This window comes from Amphiprion ocellaris, chromosome 2 (genome assembly GCF_022539595.1).
Source record: "Amphiprion ocellaris isolate individual 3 ecotype Okinawa chromosome 2, ASM2253959v1, whole genome shotgun sequence".
NCBI classification, from domain to species: domain Eukaryota; kingdom Metazoa; phylum Chordata; class Actinopteri; family Pomacentridae; genus Amphiprion; species Amphiprion ocellaris.
The window spans coordinates 24753577-24777727 of NC_072767.1; the positions used below are offsets into that span (position 1 = coordinate 24753577).

General features: G+C 39.6%; 2 protein-coding genes across 8 annotated transcripts; one reads left to right on the plus strand and one right to left on the minus strand.

Moving 5' to 3' along the window:
• The first annotated feature begins 502 nt into the window (after positions 1 to 502).
• Positions 503 to 16854, plus strand: si:zfos-943e10.1 (GRAM domain-containing protein 2B). 6 transcript variants are annotated; one of them, XM_035955992.2, is made up of 13 exons: positions 503 to 700; positions 10187 to 10360; positions 11255 to 11318; positions 11438 to 11510; positions 11604 to 11707; positions 11804 to 11902; positions 12124 to 12195; positions 12544 to 12612; positions 12717 to 12813; positions 12975 to 13064; positions 13390 to 13489; positions 14039 to 14146; positions 14630 to 16854. In XM_035955992.2, the coding sequence occupies exons 1-13, from the start codon at positions 609 to 611 to the stop codon at positions 14646 to 14648; spliced, it is 1161 nt and encodes a 386-aa protein (XP_035811885.1). In that variant the 5' UTR covers positions 503 to 608; the 3' UTR covers positions 14649 to 16854. The 6 variants fall into 6 exon arrangements, with proteins under 6 accessions (XP_035811885.1, XP_023143422.1, XP_023143423.1 ...); XM_023287654.3 differs by having other exon boundaries at positions 504 to 700; positions 10184 to 10360; XM_023287655.3 differs by lacking the exon at positions 503 to 700 and adding an exon at positions 6163 to 6318 and having other exon boundaries at positions 10184 to 10360.
• Positions 16855 to 18434: 1580 nt separating this feature from the next.
• Positions 18435 to 23855, minus strand: lim2.2 (lens intrinsic membrane protein 2.2). 2 transcript variants are annotated; one of them, XM_023287652.3, is made up of 5 exons: positions 23715 to 23855; positions 22368 to 22590; positions 19711 to 19851; positions 19205 to 19339; positions 18435 to 18624 (listed from the first exon to the last, which is right to left on the minus strand). In XM_023287652.3, the coding sequence occupies exons 2-5, from the start codon at positions 22573 to 22575 to the stop codon at positions 18554 to 18556; spliced, it is 555 nt and encodes a 184-aa protein (XP_023143420.2). In that variant the 5' UTR covers positions 22576 to 22590; positions 23715 to 23855; the 3' UTR covers positions 18435 to 18553. The 2 variants fall into 2 exon arrangements, with proteins under 2 accessions (XP_023143420.2, XP_054873684.1); XM_055017709.1 differs by lacking the exon at positions 23715 to 23855 and adding an exon at positions 23108 to 23129.
• Between the last annotated feature and the right edge of the window lie 296 nt (positions 23856 to 24151).

Here is a 24151-nt window from a genome sequence, read left to right on the forward strand (position 1 = left end):
TTAAAGGCAACTATTTATGATAGCTTTAAAGCATAAATGCAATAGTTTATGTATATATTCTGTATTCCGTTACTGTTATTGATATTGGAGTATAGCATTATTTTTGCCATAATAGACATGAAGCTTTCTGTAGCCCCACCCTGGTGTATCACAACAGTAATTTTCTCTCTCGGATTAAGTTAAGCGTGATATGACACATGAAACACACATGTTAAACCACAATGTATACTCCCCGTGTTGTTCACACGTGAAAATTGCAGGTAAATTATTGATTAGGATAACCACACCAGCACAATAATAACGCAGGCCTACTACCTTTTATAGGTCTCAAGAATGGGACAGCCCGACTACCATATAAGGCAATGGGCGGCCGGTGGAAGCCAACTACCCTATTATGATTGGACGACGGGTCTGACATGACCGTTTTTTCCCTAGTCGTCTCCGTCTCTGATTGGTCCTCTGACTTGGTCCGATTTAAGCTCATTATCTTAATCAGCCGTAGATGAAGTGAGAAGAGAAAAAAGAAGAGCCGAAGCCAAACAAGAACGGTGGAGTTTGGCGTGGAGCGTCGTTTCTACACGAACCGACCACCACTGGCGGAGGGAAGAATGCTTGAAAACAAAAGAGAGAGGTTGAAAACCTTCCTCAGGAAGATCGACGAGAAGGCCATCGTCAGAATAAAGCACTTCATGAAAGAGAGGTGAGCGGAATGAATGTGGCTAGCTGAACCGCTATCTGCCGGTGAGCATCATCAACAGGGTGGATGCTAACGTTCTGCGTTTCTCTGCTGACAACCGACTGTCCGACAATATATGATTGTTTTGGATTACCTTAATGTTGTTTTTAACATACAGTCATGGAATACGTTTTAGGGAGGAATTTTATCCGAAAAGTAACGGAATGCGTCCCTCAAGTCAGTGGATGCTTTATGCTAGCCGTCCGCTTGACTGAAGATGTGTTTGCATTTAAATGTACTGAAGCTAATGGTACGATCACACAAACAGTTACACTGATATATAGTCACATTTAATACAAGTTGCTAAATCATAAAGGGCTAAAATACACAAGGCAGCAGTACTGAGACTGTTGGGAGCGTCTTTGCAATAATAGTGTACATTAGCACAAACAGTACTGGAGAATCTGCAATATGCTTTAGCCTCACAACACGTCGTTAGCTCACCCATTGACCTACACACCTGACCCCGTTGGTATGTTTAAAGGTAGACTCCAATAATCTTGGTTATGATGTTTTCCAGTGTTAAAATGTTACTTCTTAACAGTGATGGCACTTTACGTTGAAAATATTTTCATAGCTGTCAAAGTCTATATGTAATGTGATCGCCAGGCCTTTCTGTGAAGTGTCATTACAGACACAGTTGGTTGTTTCATTTCTAACATGTTTCTTCTCAGATTGCTGATTTCCAAGAACACAGTGCTTTACACAAATTAATCTTGTTGTGCTCGGTGTGTTGTTTCTGTTTGTAAGATAAGTGGTAGTCTATTCCATTCCACGTAAATAAACAGCATTACAAGTGGAAGAGTGCCATTAAACACAGCTAGTCCAGATCTGGTCGGTTCTTAATCTTGTCTTTGCCTACTGCTCAGAAAGCATGACTTCATCGACTGGCTTATGTGGGTCAGATTTACATCACTATTTGATCATCTGTCAAGATCACGGATGATCCAGTCCAGTTCAGCTGCAGCACAGGACAGACCTGGCAGAGGAGCATTTACAGATCATCACATTCATTCACACACGTTTTCAAACACGCACGCATATATTGCGTTACTCTCTACCCTCCTACTCTCAGGGAAACATACACTCACATACTGGTCACACATGAGACGAGCAAGTCTATGTTTTCTCAGAAAAGACTATTTTTAGCTCCCATGAGTCCACCACAGGTGGTACATGGTGTTATATAAATGCTTCCACTATCTCACTGTTAGCACTTCTTGTCCTCTGTGCGTTTCACTTTCTTCTCCATAGATAGCCATTTGCTGGTGCACAAGAGCACTGCCAATCAGAAGGGGCCTGCTGGTTATCAGTATAGTTATGGTGTGTCTGTAGTATGGTATGTGGAGTGATTATCTGTTTCCACAACACATGCACACAAATGCACTTGTTGTGACAGTGTCAGGCTTCAGTGAGCTAAGGCTCTTTCCGTATGTAGCATCTAGCCAAAGTCATCTTCTAATCTGTGTTGTCCTTTTTATAAATAAATCTCCAGAATAAAGGAGTAAATGTCAGTTAAACTGAATGAAAGCAATGCTGAGAAACTAATTAGTTCAAGATGCATATCTAAACACTGAACCCGTGCTTTCGAGCTCATTGCAAGTTACTTTGCATACAGGTTTGCTACACACACAGTCAAAGAAATATGAATTGCTTTTTAATAGGGAGGAACCTGGTATAGCTGCAAAGCTTGTTGAGTTGGAGGAGCCTAGAATAGGCTGGGTGGGGCAGCTCTGCAGGCGTCCTGTTGGCTCCAGGAAGATGCTCCCAGGACAGAGCTTCCTTGCCACTGAAAACTGTAGGTCTAAATTATGAGATGTGCTGCAGGCGTAGAGGGAAAACTGAAGTTAAGGGATGAAAGCCACATCTGCAGGACTGTTTATCGCTTAATGAAGGGTTGCAAGTTAACCAGCTGCCGATGGTTGAGGTTATGTGTTGCCTCTGTCAGGGTAGTGCTAATGACCACTCCACTGTCCTTTTCACAGAGCCAAGAAATAGGCTGTATTCTTCATAGCTCTTTCACCTTTTGGTACTCACAATACACTGTTGAATTCAGTCAGCCATGCATGCCACGCATTAGCCATTTTTTAATTTGATGAAAGCTGTAGATTTGTTGATACTTTCCTAGCTCAGTAAAAACTCAATGTGAATACACTGAGAGAGCAAAAATCTAATGTGTGATATCTGAATGATTTGATTATTTGAATAAATTTAATTGAAAAAAATAGTGAAAAAGTGTGTATTTGGAGTAAAAGTACACTCAAAGGATTATCAGAAGAATATTTGTGGGCAATAGATATTCAGCGAGCAGTTACTAATCAGTCAAGTTACATAGACTTTAGCCTCCATAATATATAGATGAGCCTTCTTGCTCTATTTTATTCAACATACGTTTAATTTTTAAGCTGGACAGTGAGTCATCCTTAAACGAGCTTGTACCAGATTTTCAGGACTAAGAGTGATTGTGCAATTCATTTTGGACCTAAAATGGCTTTGACACGTGAATTAATCTAGCGTATGACCATTCATCTGGACAAGTTGCTGTTCTGACAAGCTGAGATTAACATTTATTTTATTTATTTTTTTTTTTACTGTAGATTAACTCTGAGCCCCTCTTGCAAACACTGGAGTGGCCTACTTTTACCTTTAATGATTTTACAGTCAGGTGGGATTTTCCTAGCGCCCACCACCACACCATTCCCTCTGCTCACATGCCTGGTCACTAAGAGTACTCTGTCGCCTTGAAGAAAGGCCTTCTCTGTCTCTGAGCGCAGTTTGCACAGAGGAAGTGAAGGGAGATGCTGCGTGCACATGGCCGCATGACTTCCCACTCAAACACACACTCGGATTCTGCAATACATGAACGCAGACACACACTCTGTTCCACTTGGCACATGTACGCACACGCACACGCACACACACACACACACACACACACACACACACACACACACACACACACACACACACACACACACACACACACACACACACACACACACAGTTTTCCTGCAGACTGAGCCTTGGAAGGGTGCCACAAACTGTGTGTTATTTTGCTATGACCACTGGCTCATTTCCCTGCCCTTCCTGACTGCACTGTTTAAGCTCACACACACACACTCACATATATACATGCGGACACTTTATTATTTTCCGTTGGTCCCACAATAATATTTTGGACTGTAGTAACTTATTTTTTTGTTTAATTCAGTTTTCATGTAATAGACCAGATTTAAAATTTTAACAAGATGAAATTACTTTAATTGTTGTTGCTTACAGGATTGTTACAGACTTTTACAGATTATGACTGTCAGGTGATTTGATGTGTGAATAAACTGGTTTTGATTGGATGCTGGAGAATCAGCAGGTCACATGACAAAAATTACCAACAGCTGTCCAGAAGATGGTGCTCTCATGTTATTTGGTTCTGCACATTCTCTGCAGATTTCATGCTTGTAAAACTTTTGCGATCCCCACACGTGAACCTGGGGCTCATGTTGTTGCAGGGTTGGTCGTGGGAAAGCATTCTGTGTAGAAACAATTTTGTCTTCAGAGTGCTAGCGCTGCAGACCAGCTGACATACGGCTGACGTCTGCAGCAGGACTCTTGGGATCATCTGTCTCATCTTGGGACAGAAAGTGAAAACATCATACCTTTATATCCTCAGGGGTTCTCTTGCTGACTGGAATGTCCTGTTCTGTAGAAATTGGCCCTCACCTTATTCAAAACTAGATTTCAGTGAATTTAAACATATGTGGTCACCTTTTATGAACCCAGAGTAGACTTGATATTTAATTTCTGATGTTTTTTTGTTTGTTTAATCAAGGAAATCTGATCAGTATATATAAGGCATTTACCTACATTTTGTATGGTATAAAGGCCATGATCAGTTCTGTACATATGTATTTTAAATATTTGCATACTATATCTAACTGAGGAAGTTAATTATCAGTTTATGATTGGAGGACTATTTTAAACATGGCTGCTTTTTCAGGAGCAAAGGTGAACATAAGTGACCTTGCACCTCCTTACAAGTGTTGTGTAAGTCTTATCTGACAAAGGTAGAGTGACAAACACTCTGGATATGCTTACTGAAAAGCTTATGCATTATCTACACACGTTTGACTGTTGAATTTTGCGTGTGAGAATAAATATCACCCTTTGTCAACTCGATAGCATTACGATGCACATTATATTCAGTAATTATTGAACTGAACAGGCCAGTGAAGGGAACTGCGGAGACACCATTTTCCTGCTTGAATGTCACCAGGAAGAACTGATATGCTGAGGGATTAATTGGACTCTTGGGCCATCTCCAGCTATCAGCATTATGTGCCTTTGAAGTTTCTAGATTAAGGTTGTTGTGTAAGGTATATGTTTTGGAAAGATGTGCTGCCTATTAAGAGCTTTACAAAGTGGGGTTAAAAGGATAAAACGCTGGCCCATTTCCCTTTTGAACCTTTAACATACATGATTTTATACTGTTGGTATCCAGGACAAATGCCTATTCTTTTGTCTGGCATGAGTTCCTTTCTCTGCTCAGGCTCAAAGGCTCAGAGAGGCCTTATGCCTGTAGTGAGGATCAAACCTGTGCTGTTTTGACTATGGCTAAAATGTATTTGTAACGCAGCTGTTTCAGTGTTGATCCTGCAGCTCGATTCCAAGAGGTTTACAGTGAAAACATGGCAGGTGGTGGTTAGCCAGGGGAGCTAAGGGGTGATATATGGTGGCTAAGTTAGGACTGATGTCACGAGTGCAGTTGGACTTTATCTGTCTGCTGAGTTTCCCGGATGAATGTCGTCATAGGTTTTAAAATAGACTGTTGATGAAGAGCAGCTCTTAGCTGATGTCTGTGAATGTAAGTAGGGTCTGCTACGTTTACAGTCCACTACATTAACCTATTGATTGTTTTTTCATGAACTTTTCAAGCTTTTCCCCCACCCACACAACAAATAGTCATGTGGTCAGTCCCATTTACATCCTTCACAAAGACTGTGAGCTCACTATTGTCATGCAGGCATTGTACTGGCTGCTTTTTAACCATCTTTTTGTTATTATTGAGAGTAGGGTATTGAATGTTGTTGTTAGCTTTGCTAAACTGAGCATAACCTGGCACTGTTTCTCTCAACCCCCACATTTTCACCATCTACCTCCTACTGTTAACAGTTTCCAAGACAACACAGCCTGAGACTGCATCAGAAAGGACAAAGCTTGGGAGGGCATTTGGGGGTTTGAAAGTGAACAACTCTCTTTTTACTTTGGTCTTTTCACTCTGCTCTCTCATTCCCTGTCCTGCTGTGTATTTCTGACTGGCACTATCTTCATGTGGCACTCTTGCATGCATCACTGCAGTTAAAAAAGACCTTTACTCCCTTTGATTTGGTTGTTAATGCTTGGGGTCTAAGTGCGAAAGTTAGTGCCTTACTCAGTCATTCAGCTGTCTTCACCAGTGGTGGCTGCAAGCTTTTTGGGATTGTTGAAGGCCAAGAAGGGACAATTTAGTTCGTCATGGAGAGAGGGAAAGGCTTGTTGAAACAACAGGGGGCTGCGGTTGGTTCTCAGTGCTCTCAGGATCTGAGAAGGTAAGACAAACAAACACTTCACTTACTGATTTCAGTCAGTACTTCTCAAACTGTCAGATGAGGCAGAGCTCATCTGATCAATTTAATACTGATTAAATGTAGACTAAATTCTTGAAATTGTTTTCTTTATTTTGAAAACAAGGTTTCCAGCATAACACTTTTTTCACTGACTTGTGGGAATGAATGCTATTTTCTTTTGGTACTTATATCACGTTTTCACCATCCTCTATGAATCCTGAAAAACGTGTGAGTACCGCAGTGGTCACAGATCTGAGCTATTGACCATTGACTCCGTGCTGAAGTAATTTGTCTCGTCTCCTAAGATCATACCACAACAAATGCAGATAAAGAACGCAAGCTATACATATATATATGATATATATAATGTATATTTCACAGAACATGCTATCATATGAGGTTGCTGTTTGTGCTCAAGTCACCCCCAAGACAAATTGTACACCAGAGTGAATCCCAATATGCCTCTACAGCCTTGTGCACGTCCATTTTTAATCTGCTGGTTCAGAGAATTTAATACGCCTGTGAGTGTTTAGAATTATGAGGACCGTTGGTAAAACTAGGTCTAAAATTGATTAATTGACTAATTTATTTATTTTTTTACCACTTACTGCTTTCACAAGGAAGTAGGTCAGAGGCCAGCGTCTTAATCTGTCTTATTCACACCCATTTCAGACCGCCTCCTGCTTTGTAAACGGTTGTTTAGTAATGGGTCTGTTACGTAGGACATTTCCTGAGTGTGTTTTCCACCCTGCTATCATTTGGTGCCTTTTTTTTTCTTTACACAGATTACTGAAACACATCTGCCCACCTTTGATAGCTTTGGCCTTGAAAGCTTTTATAGGCTGTTAGGGTGACTCATTATTCCTCCTTTGACCTAGACCTGATAATCTTGGTACGAAATGTTTTTTTTTTTTTGCATAATCTTGAAATGTTTCATTGCTGCGTATTAGATCATTAGATTCTTGAGTTGTTTTTTGTTGGTTTTTTTTGCCTGCTGTCTGTGCTTTTTCAAACTCACTTGCCAGTTTAAAGACAATTCAGTATGTGCAGCACAACCTACTGCCCAACTGTTCGGGTGTATTGATGTAAACTCCACAGACATAATGTTAGTAAAGAAACAGATCCTTGTAATCTAGGATGTGTTATCCAAATAACACAGAACAAAAAAAGAAGAAACTAGATCTAAATTTCAGCTTCAGTTTTTTTTAAATGTGTAAATAGAAACACCTCTTAGCTGCAATAGAGGAGTATCTGTAGTTTCCTGACTCTTCCAGGAAGCAGTGTCATCTTGTTAATGGTTACGGTTAGTCCTGTGTAAAGAGCGGAAGTCGTTGAGAAAGTCAAACGGTTAATGTATTTGAATATTGCCTGTATTACCCTGCTGCTTTAACCCCGTGCCTTGTGGAAATGGGTCTGATGAGCATATTAAAACATGAACACCTGGCCACCAGTTCAGCACTGGTTATGAAATTATTCTCCTAGTGTGCTGCCTTATTCTAAACACCAGCCACAGTAGCAAACTTAGCCAAAGTTTGGATGTTTTCTTAATTAGTATTCATATTTTAGAATATGTTGTAAAAACGTTAGGGTTGTTTAAGCCACTGGAATAAAGAAACAAGCTGCAATTAGCTGAAAACAGTAGGTCTCAAATAGTTAATAACTGAACATGCAAGAACAGGCTTAAACTTTCTTGACATCTGAGAAAGTAAATTAATTCTGGTACACAAAAGTCTTGAATTTTTTATTTTTTTTTAGTTCTCACTTGAGTCTAATTACAGAGCAGGAATCTAGCTGAAGTTGTGTTTCGTGTTTTTCCTTTTTTACTCTCTCACCTTTGTCCCAATTACTCAAGGTGTCACTGAAGACAGATTGTTCAGTTGTAAGGCAGGAGGTACTGACTGTAAAAGAAAGTAACACAATGTGATCCATCATGCATCCATTCAACAAGATTATTACTGCTGTTTAATATTTACTGTTACTATGATTAACCTATAAAAAGATAATTTATTGTGCTGCTGATATGTGGAGAGTTGGTTATGTTGTTGAATATTTGACTATTACTAGAACAAAACTGAGTGAGTTCAAGAAAGGTATTTGAGGTAGTATTGGGTGTTCTTTTGTGTCCTTAGTTAGATTTATTGCCTGAAGAAAGTTGTGGATAATGCACCACTCCTACATCGGGGCAGATGGGCTAGTCTGAGTGCCTCACAAGTATTTTTACTTTCTCCCTCAAGCACAGAGCAGTTTAAAAAAATAAATCTAAATTATTGTGCTTTTGCTGTACCAGAAGAAATGCAATCAAGATAAAACTTTTATCTTGGATAATGTTTGCCAGTAGAAGATTTTGTGGGATGGGCCTTGTGTTTTTTTTAAACATGTCAGTGCCTGCGTTGCGCTCTGCTGACTTTGTGTGTGTGAGAGGGTTTGTGTGTGTGCTGGTCTCTTTATTGCCTGTTTGGCTGTGGGGGAGTGGCTGAGTTTGACGTCACCCACTACGGAGTGTCACACCATTCTCAACACAAAGTGGCTTCCTCTTGACTAGCACGTTCATGCAGCAACAGTTTTTTCTACCAGGATGTGGTGAAGAACTCTGGCTTAACCAGGACAACAACTTAGTTTGGACCACACATTTGGAACTTAAAGCGGACTATAAAGATATTTTTGGGGCATCAGATTTTGTTGGTTGCTTTTTTTTTTAACTTCTCTGTTTTACTTTTAGAGAGCAGGTAGTTACAGTTTTTTTCACCTCCATCTGTAAGAATAGGAAATGCCTACTGTGAGTAGGTATATGAGTTTTCGGTCATCAAAACGATTTAAATTTACCAGGTAAGCTGGTCTGTTTTGTTGTTTATTGTTGTTTTTTGGAGTTTATTTGTTCTTTAAGGTGGAAAGGTTATTCATATTTGTCCTGTATCATTGTCATTAATGTGTTTTATGGATTTAGGTTCATGTTATTTGCATTCAGCTGACTGAGTAGTCTGTAGGTGATTTTGTGGATCATTTGTTCCTGGTCAAGGACATGCCGTGGCCTTTGAAGAGCATATTCACTGTAGTAAATCCTTTAACTATCACACAACCGTTTTTTTTTTTTTTTTTTTTTTTTTTTTTTTTACCCTTTATGGAGGGGATTGTCAGTTTTAGAACACAAACCTACTTCGATGAGATTGTAAAACAACCTGGAGGTGTGATTGCACAGCCTGAGTGCTGATGCAGTGTACATCAATAAAACTTTTTTATTTGGAAATTACATCGTACAGATAAGCCCATTGTCAACTATTGGTCCAGTCAGATTTTATTTTGAGCAGAAAGGTTGTGATTACAAAATATCTAACATGAATAAGTAGTTCTGTTCTGATCTGAAGATGATGTAAAATATGATATGTGCTGTTGTACATGCATTTAACGATGCAGTTATTTGTTACCAGATGTACAAGTCTGATGTGTATTTGCAGAATTTAATCATAATTAGAGGCATTTGGGTGGTGGTCGGCTTGATTTCCACCCTGACTTATTCTTATTTATTTATTGTTATTTGTTTTTGATCTGTTATCAGAAGGCTGTTTGCATCTGTTTTAAGTGTTCAACTTCCTGTGGAATAGTTGTGGTACGCCTATGTGCTATTTTTGAATGTATACTGCTACAGAGGTGATGAGTTTATCAGTTGCTGCTCACACTGACTGTTGAATCATGGTCAAATTGCCAATAATTATGCCATAAATGTTTTGTCATTGCAGTAACTCTCCCGAAAGAAATTCTGTGTGATCATTGTATCTGCACATGAAAGGGATTGTAAAAAATGTACAGCATGTTACTAAATCTGTACTTTTTTTTTCCCCCTCGTGTCCAGCAGCTACCCAGTAGAGAGCAGTGGTGGCGGGCTGCCAGCCAAAGTGAAGAAAAGCAGGAGCAGCTTAAGCAATGGCAGCATCAAGAAGGTGGAGGCAAGGAAGGCTTTGAGCTTGGAGGCGGCGCAACTCGAGATCCAGCAACAGCACAAAACCCTCACCAGACAAGTAGCCATCAGGTAGGATTCATGGGGAAAGGTTTTGAATTATATAAATGGTCACAAGATGATTTCTAGGACTAAAAACTAACTCAAATTACCTTACATAAAGCATAAAGCTTTACACACATATACAGTGGTGGTAAGAGTTCACCAGTTGCACATTAACTTAAATTGCTGAAGTTAACATTTAAGATGAAAGTAATAAAACCTTTTAAACTCTTCAAATCTTCATATATAAATATATATATTTTTATTTTAAGTCTGTCAGTGTCTTGCAACACTTGTAATTACACATTTGATGTTGTGGAGACTTGTAGCTATTCTGAACCTGTATCACAAGACCTGCCCCAACTGTCAGCTGGTGCTCAGCCGTGACACACACATGACTGCACAGCCCTTGTAGGCGGACTGTTTTTTCACATGATTCAAATGTTTGAGATAGATTTGTGATATGTGCTGGCAACAGAGATGCAGAGCAATCTTCATCGCAGTTGCTACCTACTTGTGTGGGCATTGGCCTATACCAATTAAGCAGTTTGCCACCGATGTCAATGAAGTCCTTATTGACAGACAAATGTGGCACCATTTTATCTGGAATTAAATAATTTTATCAGCAGATGTTGACCCTGCTCTGCCATGATGGCCTTTGCTTTTTAAAGACATTCATATGTTTGGTTTCTTGTAGTATTAAAGTTATACTCGTTTATAGCACCTGCAACAAGGTTTTTTTTCACAGCACAGATGGTGTAAAAGATTTCTTGAGAAAGAGTCTCATGTGAAAAAGAGATGAAAAGGCATATCCTCTAATAGACTGAAGTGTGCAGTCATGTTGTTTCTATCTTCTAACATTACCACAGTACTGTTGAAACAAGACTTTCACTAACCTGACAGGTGTGCTCTTTGTCTCTGCAGGTCGCAGACATTTGATGTTGACAGCAGAGGCTTTGAGAAGGCAGAGGGTACTGGCACACGAAGTGTAAGTCCACCTGAACTTCAAACGGCACAGCACGGATTTCTGTTGTACTTTCAGTGCACCATGATATAAATGCTTTCGCTATTATTTTTTTAAAAAGCATCCTCTCCTTTCATTTTTAGAGTTTCATTAAGCACAACAAGACATTCCACAAGTTGTTTCCAGACATTCCTGAAAGTGAAGACTTGATACATGGTAGGTGAATAAAAATTAGCAAGAATGAGGGACTTAAATGAAAGTAATTTGTATGAAACTAAACTTTTTTTTGTGGTCCATTTTTTTCCCCAGCGTACATCTGTGCCCTGCAGAAGGAAGTGCCCTACCATGGTCGACTGTACATCACGGACACCAATGCCTGTTTCTATTCCTCAGTTTTGCTTAAAAACACTAAGGTAGGCATCAGTTCAGGTCTTGCCTGCTATGCTTTTAAGCTCAGTGTTTGATTTGACTGATTTTGTTATTTTGTGCATGGCTGTGTGCTTTTGCAGGTAGTGATTCCAATTTCCACCATCCACATAGTGAAGAAGCAGAATACAGCTTTGCTGGTACCCAACGCCTTGTCGATTCGCACCACAGAAGGAGAAAAGGTCCGTTTCTCACGTTAGCACAATCCTTACCAACGTCTGTGACGTGCATATAGTCTGTTTAATGACTAGTGATGCTCAAAGTTAAATGTAGCACTTGTTCAGTGACATTGAACACTGCTTTAGATGTTATCTAATCAATTACTGGATTTACTTTATGATGCTGGTTCACTACCAGGGCAGATGGCTAATATTCCTGCTTTTTCTTCCCTCTCATTGTTCAGTTTCTCTTTGTGTCGCTGCGGAACAGAGAATCATGTTATCAGCTCCTGCGGTCAGTCTGTCCTCAGATAGAGGTGAGTTACTCAGGTTAAAGGTTAAAGAACTTAAAAATCAAAAGCTTTGTATCTGATTGAAGTGTGGTAGAACTGCAGCGTAAAACATACATGACATTAACGCAAATGCATTGCAGTCAGATTGTTGGCTTAAGACTGTAAAAGTACACTATCTCAAGCTCTACTTAGCTGTGACTTTGAAAGCATTTCAACACGGTGCTTGCTTGGAAGGGACGCCACCCTGCTATTATAATGCTCTTTATTTGTTTCTTCTATATTGTACCTACAATGTCTTAGAGTATGCAGACTTTAAAATGTATTTGTTAGAACTGACAACATGATGATATATTTTGACTTTCTCTGTTACAGGACGGCAGCACAAATAGTAGCCCTGTCTTCTCTTCTGCTGAAAACAGCTTTGATAAAAGCAAACCTGTGGTAAGAGAACTTTCCTCCACTTCAACAAATGTAAATTACCATTGTTATATAGCTCATGTCAGGGTTGAAACTGTATTGATTTGCATTTTGACTCTCATCAACAGACCTCCAGCCAGTCCAGTCTAGACGACAGCTTCGACCAGTTCGATGGCTCTGTGTGTCAGTCTTTACAGGACCAACCTCTCTTCAGACCACACAGAGGTGAGAATTCAACACCAATCCTCAATAAAAAATTTATACTAAACATTGCATATTTCTAGAATGATCATGGATGAAGGAGAAATGTTGATGCATAATATTTTGTAAGTAGCTCATAAATGTAAATTGAAGGTCTAATGGAAATCTCTGTCTTCCTTCTGCAGAGGCAGTGCCTAATGGAAATGGCTCCACATTTAACAGCCTGCACATGCACCAGAGTGATAGCTCATCTTCAGAGGAACTGTCTGTATCAGGTAATACATGTACAGGTTACCAGTTAACATCAGTTTTAAGTCCTGCAAAACTCAAACTGACCACTAAAATGGCTGGTAGAGTAGGAATCATTTTAGGCTCTACACCCAGGTTGATGGTTAGGTTGACATCTATATATAAAACCATGCATAGTCCCTCAGAAACCTACCTCTTCTTTTTAAACATGATGGCATATTTTTTTCTCATTCTCTACAGTTGACCACAAAATATGCACGACATGTTTGATAAATAAAAGCTACATAAAATAATTATGCATCTTAGACCCTCAGTATTCATGCTATGTGTGCATTTCCTTTTCCCTTTCAGGTGGATCATGGGTCTGGAATGTGACTGAAAAAGCCAAGTCCCTGCTGGTTCAGAGAGAGGCCAGCACCCTCAACACACTACTCTTCATTTACTTGATTTTGTAAGTAGCACCTCCATATTCTAGTCTGTTCTATCTCTTCCTTTAATCCAGTGCCTTATCTTCTTTGTGCTAATCTAACGTTGATCCTTATTGTGAAAGTCACAATCCTTGAAGGAATAGTTGAGAATTTTTTTCCTGGTGGTTACATAATGGGTTATTTTGTAGAATATTTTTACAGTTACAAAGAAGTCTAGCTTTCCAACTTTTTTATTTTTCTGTTATTGTTTGGCATTTTATGTTTGTTATTAATTGCATAATTGTCTAAAACTACATTGGAACCCATGAAAGTGAACACCAGTTTATTAGTCTTTATGTACTTTGCTGCCTATTTATTATCCAAACTGTGTTTACTGGCCATGCAATTTGTTTGCAACCTTGGTACTGGCACAGCTGGCATTAAACAGACTAAAATTATGTGTAATTAAGTAATCAACTGTTGGTTCTCCAAGAACCTGTGAGAAGTTCCAGTAATACATTACTTGGTCATTTACCAACATTATTAAAAAGGCTGTAAGCTCTTACTGACTTGTCATTGTTAATATGTTGCAGGGTTGTGCTGCTGCTGCTGTCTTCAGGATACATTGGTTTGCGTATCGTAGCCCTGGAGGAACAGCTGACATCCCTAGGTGCACTGCCAGAGTTCACCTTACAGAGCGAGTAAGATGTCTTTCACTTGTGATTTCAGTCTTTTGTTGTTCTCTGCTGAGCAGTTCATATGTTGCATAACAACCACCTTGCAATTAAAGCTAAGTTGAGGAAACTTATTTTTACCCACAACACCTGCCATATCATCTGATCTCTACACTCATCAATGATTCTGCACTAATAGGCACACCATGCCAGCAACTGTAACATTTTAACAAAAGTTAGGAGGATGTTGTAAAACACAAAATCATACATTGATTTTGCAATGTTGTGACTGGGCGTGTTTGCATAATATGCGCTAATCCAGTTGATCTACATTGATGTTCATTTTGATCAAGTGTTTACTCAGTTACACATTTGGTTTTGTTCTCCTTCAAGGAAACGGGGAAATTAATTCCTGTGAAGGGTGTAGCCTGACTACTAAGCAACTAAGTAGTTGAATGTTGTTCCTTTGCTGTGGCTACACCACTCAACTGCTTCCCTCTCTTTTCACAGGTACCACAAAGACACATAGCCAAACACTCGGTGACTGAAGGAGAGAACGGTTGACTTATGATTGGAAGATTATTTTGGCCTCTTCCCAGCAGAACCCGGCGGGGGATAACTAATGTACTGAGACTGTGGTCTCAACATGGCCTGTTCTGTTACGTTGAGGAAGAGTGGCCAACCTGTGCAATTTCAGAAACAACTTGTTGACTTGAAGGGCTAGACTTCCTCCCAGTGCAGTAAACTAAAGGACATGCCATGACCAGTCTCATAGAGCCAAGCCAAAATGTATGCACACTGCCTGGCTGCAGTGTGTCTGTTGTTCAAACCAAAGCCAAATGGCTCTAACACAGCAAGGTGCCACACTGGCCAAATTGATGGCCACTTTCTTGGCAGAAACTGTTCCACATCTGTGAACTTATGTTGTCCATGGTCCTCTTCTACCTGAGCATGCAGTCTGAACAGGGCTTTACCAATCAGCATTAGCCTGCTGTAGTGCTTATTTTTGCACCTCAGCTCCAGAGACATAATGCTATGCATAGCCAAAGATGCACACAGTGCACGTCTTTTGCATGAGTGCACAGAGATGACTTAAAAGATTTTTCTGTCTCATATTTACCCCTCCATCTCTCATCAGTATGTTCAAGCCTGTCTTGATCTTTAAATTCATTTTTTGTGGTACTTATCTTCAAATTCCTAATCAGCTGTGGGTTGAAATGATGACGTCTGTAATTTCAAGTTCAGATCAGCCCATAGGGGCTAGATACTTTCCTGATGGTCTTATACTTTCTCTCTTTCTCCAATCAGTAATGATTGCAGTATTACTTTCCTCGTCTTTGGCATGATTTAAACCTGTTTAATGATCAATGCTCAGAGGTTATTTTCTCTCCAGTCTCTACTGGATGAATGAATCATCAATGCACAAATACTTAGTACAATAGGAAATGAGGAGATTGTCTCAGAGGCATAGACATGTTTTTGTGTACAACTTTTCTATGACTTCGGTCTTCAAGAGTAGATTTAAAATCTGTCTTGTTGAAGTACTGTCTACTAGAAAAATGACCATCTCGTGTTAGTACAAACCTCTGTCTGTTTGACAGGCCTCTTGAGGACCAAGTGGCATTTCTAGATTTTTTTCCAGGTTATTTAAAGTAGCACCAATAATGTATTTCTAATGTTCATGTATGTGTCTGCAATATCGACACTTGACTGATACTGTATATGCATTCTTACTCTTACCACCTGAAGAGGAGAATTTAGAACCACACTTGCTGTACAGTCCGAGTTTTAAACAGCAAAACAAGTGGTCCCAAAAAGATATTTCAATATGCAACAAATTATTATGCATGGCAAAATGTAATTTATCTTTGTGTGCAGTTTTTAAGTGGAGCTTGACGTTTGTGGGAAAGAAATTGTGTAAGGAAACAAAAAAAAAAAAAGATGTGAGTGAAAGAAATAGCTCAAGTGAGCGAGCGCACTTTAAAAAATGTGTTGTGCCTGTCACAATCCAAGACATGGATTTAGGAAAAAATGGCAAAGCTGACGTTCTGTGGTATCTGACGGTGCTAAGACCTTTTTTTAAATTGTTTTCACTCAGGGGTGGTGGGTGCTACCTGCCAAGTGGTTTTAGGTTGTCAACTTTTTCGTTTCATTTCAAAGTCTTGTGCTCATGATAGGTTTCATGTTCTGTACATCGTTGGTGGTTTCTCTGTCTCTTTGAGAAACACCGTTTTTCATTGAGTTCACTTGACTTTACTAATTGATCCGACTGTATTGAGCTTCTCAGAATGCTTGCTTTTTTCCTTTTCCCCCTCTTATGACCTTTTTAAATCAACCTAACGACACATATCCATGATTTAACATCACCCTCATTGTGGAAGCTCTTCTTGGCGAGTTGTAGTGAAGGAGAGTCAGGAGAGTTAATTTTAATATTTAGCAAAGGTTTTTGTCATCATGCCATATACAGTACTGTCAGTTCTTATAACCTCCCACCAGGGAGCAGCACACGCAATAACTGTCCTTAAACAGACTCAATTCAAGAATCCTAATGAGGGCAGAATTTGTGTGATTTTGCACTATTCAAAGTGTTGTAAATAATTTTGTATCATTTGTTAATGTCCTTAATTCGACTATGGTCCTATATATATTTATTTGCATTCTGTGTAATTCAAAGTAGTCTCTGTGAGATGGCTTTGCTATTGTTCAAAATAAAACAAGTATTTCGAAGTAAATAATCTCCTGTGTGTTTGCCCCTTTACTGTTTCTACACAAGGCTCAATAAAGTGGATGGAAATGTACTTCCTGACGTTTGGGAGTGGCAAAGACAAATGGAAAAGTATTAAATCAATCACCGTGCATACCTTAGATCCACTTGGATTTCACGCCAGTGTTACAAGGAATTTGGCTCAGTTGCTGCCTCCTGCTCTGCTTTTGTCAGGACATGTATAGAGAGTGTCTCAGAATATATTACATAAAATAAGCATGTGGAAAGCTTCAGCATGGATACATAGTTACTATACAGTGTTTAAAATGAGGATTATACATGGCTGAACCAAACCCCATTAGGGTTTTAAATATCAAAGAGTGATAAACTACAAAAGCACTGAAATTCATCTGTAACGCAGACTGAAATCTGGGGGGGGGGGGAGCATGTGTGCTGAATAGGTTTAAGCCTAAAAACATGTTTGCATTTGGTGATGGTAAAAGGCTGAATTATGTATTGCTGCTGTGAAGGAAAAATTACTCTTTCCCCTTATTGAGGTGTTTCCTCATAGCTGTTAGCTGAAGACATCCCGGAATATCATGCAGGTTGCATCTGTCAACTCCAGTCACCTTAAATCAAGTTGTAGATCCTATAAATCACCTCAAATTATCCTCCAAGTTATCACCTCTGACCCCTGTTCCTATTTGCTTCTCCCAAACTGAGGCTAGGAGCACATTCAGGCCTTCTCTGTCTGACCCTGAGAAAGGCAGATGCTGCAAAAGAAGATACATGAGAGAGAAAGACAAATGCGGTAATAAAAACATTTGTCTCCATATTCGTCCGTAATCTAAATATAGCATTCCTCCCAACTCAGTATATACCCAAGGTTGAAGAGAATCCTCAGAATTGATACTGCCAGTGCTCACGTCACTATGCTGCTCGTTGTATCACTTCTCCTGATATCAGTAAACCTTATTCTCAACATAAGCCATCTGAGTCTCCAGAGTGTCTCTGAATCTGCCTCCTCGTTCCTCTCTTGACATCGCATAATTCCCTAACGGCTATTCCTGTTTAACTTTAGAATGGTCTTGATTTGTTTATGTTGCTTATGACTCAGTATCTGGGGCAAGTAAGCTGTTTAATGCAGCGTTAAAGAAGACAAATGGTTGCCAACTTTTAGTGATACAATAACCAGAATCATCAAATATTACATTTACTGAAACTTGATAACTCACTGAAAGCCTGAATGACTTAACCACTTTGTGACAGAGAAACTTCGCCTGCATCCGTAGTCTCGCAATCATAATGCCTCATATATATGTGGCATAAGAACACCATCTAGTGGAGAATCACTTGCATACAGATATAGCAGTGAAATGCCACATTTAAGGTGGTTTTAATCCTAAAGAGTGCATTCACCTTCAGTCATAGCTTGCATGTTGTTTCCTACATTCTGTTAGGTCAAAAGTAGTTTAATGACTAAAGGTAAACAAAAAAAAAAAAAAAAAAAAAGCGCTGTACTTGACACACATTTGGTGAAATGCCAAAGCAAAACACTATCTAAAAGTTGGGGTCAAGATACAAAAGGAAAAAAAAGTGTTAAAAGTGAAACAAGGTTGCAGTGAAACCACAGAGGTATCTATGATTTCTATTTATTCCATTCTAGGTACTCAAAGCAGCAGTGACATCCATTGCAACAGTCTTAGGGCTAAACACTGTCTTCATCTTGTTCAGGTGTCCTGGTTATTTGAAGGAGCAGGTTCTGCAGTGGTCCGCTGGTAAGCACAGAGCTGGAACACACCTAAAAGGAAATGACACAAGTTTTTATTTTTGACATGAATGTACATACAGTAATCTCCAAATGAAACTGAATCCATGACTGGTGTGTGGATTAAAACATATTTAAATGTTCTCGAGAAAGGAAAGCATGTAAAAGCATGGATCATTGCTAGTTAGGAATAATTGGAACTAAAGCAGGACATTTTCAGATCCTACACATAGTGGTTTTAAATATTTAGATTTCAGTACAAGATTAACCAGGAACGTTTTCTAATTTGGCTTATTTCAGAAACAATTGGTTTCAAGGAGAGCCAGAAGAAGCTACTTAGTTTATTTATATGCATTTAGGCTGCTTTGAAATCACTTTATCTGAGATATATGGCAGCTCTTCAACAAAACTGATGTTTGACAGAAAAGAAATGTACACTAACTCCTGCAGACACTTGAAGTTCTCTTACTTCACTGTCCAGAGAGCAAAAAGTGTCTTAAGTGGGTAAATAATGACCAGAAAAACTGTGCTATCTTACATCTTCTGCTTCTTATACAGGCTGTTGACAGTATTTGCAGTCCTTGAATTTCCATCACAATAAACATAACTGTACCTGCAGCAAAAGCCAGAATGATGGCCACCCAGCCCAAGATGTAGGACCAGGAGAAGCGCCAGTCCAAGAAGCGTTTGCCAAAGAAGGTGACAGTCACTCCAGTGTAGATTGCCAAAGCCAGCAGTGCAAGAAAACCTGAGAATAGAGAATAAACATGAGCACACAGAAAGAGATGCACGTTTCCTGTGAGTCCTCTTAAATGATTCCACACATTTAAAAAAATAAATCATATGTATAGGCTAGGGGCTGCACAGTGGCGGATGATGGATTGATGTATAAGCTACCAGAAAATAAATTGAATATGATTGTCTCACCGTTAACGTCATACAACACGGAAGTGTTGCGTTTAAAGTGTATAATGTTGTGCTTTACAGGTTGCAACACGTTTCTCGTTACAATTTAAGTGACCTCAAATCAGCTCTTAGCGACAGTGGAAAATGCTCCAGACAGGAAGAGCAGCCTAAAGCAGCAGGATCATATTTTCTACCCGTGACACGCTGTGTTACCTGACAGCACCAGGGCGATGCCACCTGTGCGGACCCGCCGGTTCTTGGTGCCGTTGGTGAAGGCGCTCAGGCCGAGCACCACACCGGCGAAACAGCTCAGCACCGCCAGCAGCATGAAGGCCCGTGTTGCATCCCAGAAGGCTGGACACAAAAAAGGTCAGAAATATGTCCATTTTAGTGAATATACAGAGACTTACTCCAGCCACACTTTGCATAAGCACCTATTAGCATGCATCCAAGTCAAAGAGGAACAGTTGGTTTGTGTTGTCGACGAAAACGTCCGAAACTTGGTTGGAATACTAAATCTACCGCTGTCAGGACGGACGGTTTTTTTTTGTTGTTATTGTTTGTTTGTTGTTGTTTTTTTACACGATGCCACCAAATGTTCGTACGAAAATGTCTGAAAGCACAAAAAGAAAAATAGTTTAAACCGCTTGTTTAAGTTACTGTTTGCTAATCCGTTGGGACGCCATCTTGATTTTGATTTGACGCAGTTTGTGAAAATGGTCAAAAATCTTTAGCATTCAGTGGACTGTATATTTCTTATCCAACTGACAAAATAGTATTTGACATCTGTAAAATATCTACCGAGTCTTTCATCTTTGTTTAATTAACTTTCTGAGAAACCAGTGTGCACCTTATTAACATGTTTAATTCAAATTGGGGCTAAATTTGGGCAAACCTTTACACAAATGGCGAATTTGCTAGAAACGCTAATAGTCATGAGCTACAGTATGTAACTCAGTATGGTTTTCTTCCAGTGTGGACAGTAACTAGGTACTGTATTTTAGTATGATTTGAGGTACTTGTCTTTTCACTTTATGCTACATTTTTCCCCAAAAGATATTGTTGTGTTTTCAGCTCCACTACATTTATTTCACAGTTTTAATTATTGGTTGATTGTACAATGAAGACTGTACACTACGGATTATATAATTAATATTGAAAACACAGTACATTGTTCAACATTACACCTTTGATTTCCTGTCCTTTAGCTTCCTGATGCTGTACAAAACACAGTCTTTAGTCAGAGTCACATTTTTGGAAGTCTGGGTTGTTCTTAGCTCTACTAATGAGAGATTTATTCCTCTAAACCTCTGTTTTGTTCCATATGGAAATTCTTGGAATTGCAAAAAAAAGAGAGAAAACAGACTCTAAAATTGCTTTTTCTTCTTTCATCCACAGTTAATCATTTGAAGACCCCTCAGTTTTATTTGGTGCCCTAGTATATAAAACTATATGAAGTAATTAAAACTAGCTCCATCTGCAGTAACTGCAACAGTAGCATGCTGTTTCACATTGATGCATCAGTATTAATTGTCCAGTGATTTAATGCATACTTATCAGCCATAACATGGAAACCACTGACAGCAGAGGTAAATAACACCGGTTATCTTGTTGCAATGGCACCGGTCAAGAGTTAGGATATATTCGGCAGCATTAAGCACCGTAATATATCTTCAAAAGGTTTTGGTAGGTGTACCCGGTGTGCAGCAATTAGTGTCTGCAAAAAATAGTCCAAGGTAGGACAACTGGCAAACCAATAACTGGGTCATGGAGGCCCAAAGCTCAGCGATGAAAATGGAGAGCATTACTAGCCTGTGTGGTCTGATCATACACAAAAATTACTGTGGCGCAAACTGCTGAAAACCTTAAAGCAGACTAGAAAGGTGTCAGAACATACTTTACATTGCAAGTTGCTGCATAGCCACAGACTAGTCAAAATGCCTGTACTGACCTCTGTTCCCTGCCAAAAACAACGACAGCAGGCATATGAATGTTAGAACAGGACCATGGAGCAATAGAGCAGGTGGCTGGTTATGATAAATCATGTTTTCTTTTATGCACAGCTGGATGCTTGTGCCTTATTTACCAGGGGAAAAAACGTAAGCAGGATGTACTGTGGGAAGCTGCCACCTATCTAAACCTTGTTGCAGACTCTGTAAGTTCCTGGCAGAGACCTCTTTTAGCAGGATAGTGCTCACTGCCACGCTGCAAACACTGGTCAGGTATGGTTTGAGGAGGAGTTTAAGATGTTGATGTAGCCTCCATATTCCCCAGATCTCAACCGATTGAGCATCTCTGGGATGTGCTGGAAAAACAAGTCTGATCTATTGAGGTTCCACCATTTAACTTTCAGGACGTAAAGGATTTACTGCGAACATCTTGGTGCCTGATAGCACAGGACACCTTCAGAGGTTTTGTGGAGTTTGGGCATCAGTGGGTCAGACCTGTTTTCGCAGCACAATGGGGACCTTCACTATATTAGGCAGGTGGTCTTCATGTTCAGACTGATTAATAATATATGTCAGACAGATCAAACCAGTACTTCTACTTTAATACTTGAACTACATTTTACTGCTAAAACATATACTTTTCCTTAACTAGGATTTTCATGCAGTCATTTTACTTGTAATGGGCTATTTTTACATTGCTGTCAGTAGACGATATGGATACTTCCTCCACCACTGGTTTTCCTTCATCCATTTATTCGATTTTACCAGATGAACATTTATTATACTGTGTTGTTTTGGTTATAGTTTTAAAGATTTTCGTCCAGTTGAACATGGCTACATTTCAAAATTTGACCACAAAGTATTAGCTTGCATCCAAAACAACCCTTTTTCTCTGTTAAATGCCACATCTGAAGTACTTACCTACAGTTATGGTGTGAGCATGACATTTGTGGTTGATACAGAACCTCCAAAGGCCCTGATTGGCCAAGCTACCCGAGTATCGATATTGCATCCAGAAGTCCGTTGCCGTAGAAACAATGAGAAGCACGAGGGCGGCCACGCCACAGAGCGTGCCTCCTCCTGCTAAAGTATACAGCATCGTGGAGAAGCCCGGGAAAACGCTGTCCATCTAAACATTCAACAACTGTTCAGGAAAGACAGGACAGAATGGAGAAGGTACATCATTTAAAGCTCATTCATATGAATGAATAAATTAGCTGCACATATTGTTTTTCTCAGAAATTTACAAGCCTTTTCTATTGAATAAAGTCCAATAATTTTATTTTTAAAGTGTCTCTGCTGTGAATCCATGACTGCGACAGATATTAAGCTAAAAATTGATGTTGTTAGGCTCAAATTCATCATACATCCTTATCTGTAGCAGCTGAAAATAGCAAAAACTCAAGTTTCTGTTGCACATTACAATGGACTACTATTTCAGCTATTGAAAGTAGTGGTCACAACAACCAAGAACTTGAACAGGGTGAATTTAGCGTATCTTCTCTTTGCAGTAAATACTCTTAACATTAGGCACACTAGTGGAGGAAATTCAAGTGTCTTCTTTCAAAACAGTTTAAAAACAAGTATTTTAAAAATCTTTAAAGTGTTAACACATTATCCTCCTGACGCATCTTAGTAGGAAGAATAAACAAGTCTCGTACAGTTTCAATGTGTGTCCCCACATCAGATAAGAAATTGAATCATCCTTAAATGCTGTCAAATTGGTGGCAGCTAGCAAAGCACTTGACCCAAACTGCTGCATGACAATAAGCTTGCCTATCAGGCAGTTCACAGCCATTGTTCACTACTAAATCCATCCATGCAACACAAACTAATCTTCCAATACCGAGCAACTGAACTGTCAGCACTGTTGCTCTTTGTCACCCGGCCAGCAAACCAGTGATTTCATACACTGATATCAATCCTCCTAAATGGAGCTCTTTAAAACCACCAAATTTGCCAGTGCACATCCAAAGCGCACCTATGCACCTGCATCCCAAATGTGTTAGTGTATAATACTGTTCAATTTTGCCAAATAACAAGAACAAGCATTAGTTTCCAGGCGCAGTTTGAAAGTTGTGCAGATAGTTTCCCCCAGTAGGAGGAGCATAGATCCTGAAACTTCATCTCTCCTGCATCTTTGTAGTTGTTGTTGCTCTCCAAATGCAGGTTTGTTGATAAGCCTTTTAAAGCCCCATATAAAGTAGTACCTTCCTGGCAGTTACAGTAAATGCAGGTTCTGTGTAATTCCAAATTTTTTTCTGATACCTCTGGTTTGGCTGGTCTCTCTCCACGGCTGCTGGCTGTAACAGTGTGTGTATCCTTTTTAAACCCTGTACCTCTGGCCCTCATTGTCCGCTGCACAAAAGAGGGAATGATCGAGCGCAGCATGTGAGTGATGGTAAATGCCCCTCTTGCTCTTCTGTCCTCCATCCCTTTATCACCGCTGTGTCTCTAACCTCTTGCACTTGATTTTTCTCCTTGTGAACTACATGACTTGCTTTCATTCATCTCCGTATTTTTTCAGCAGCTTTTTTTCTTCATTGTTTCTCAAAAATAGCTGATCAGACTTGGCACCCATAGTAAGTGTATAATGAGATTCTTTTCTGTCAAAGGCCATGACCACGTCCCAGCACCCACAGTTTAGCCATGCCAGCGATATGAGTACCTAGCCTAACATTTCCCTAACAGGTTTTCTAAACACT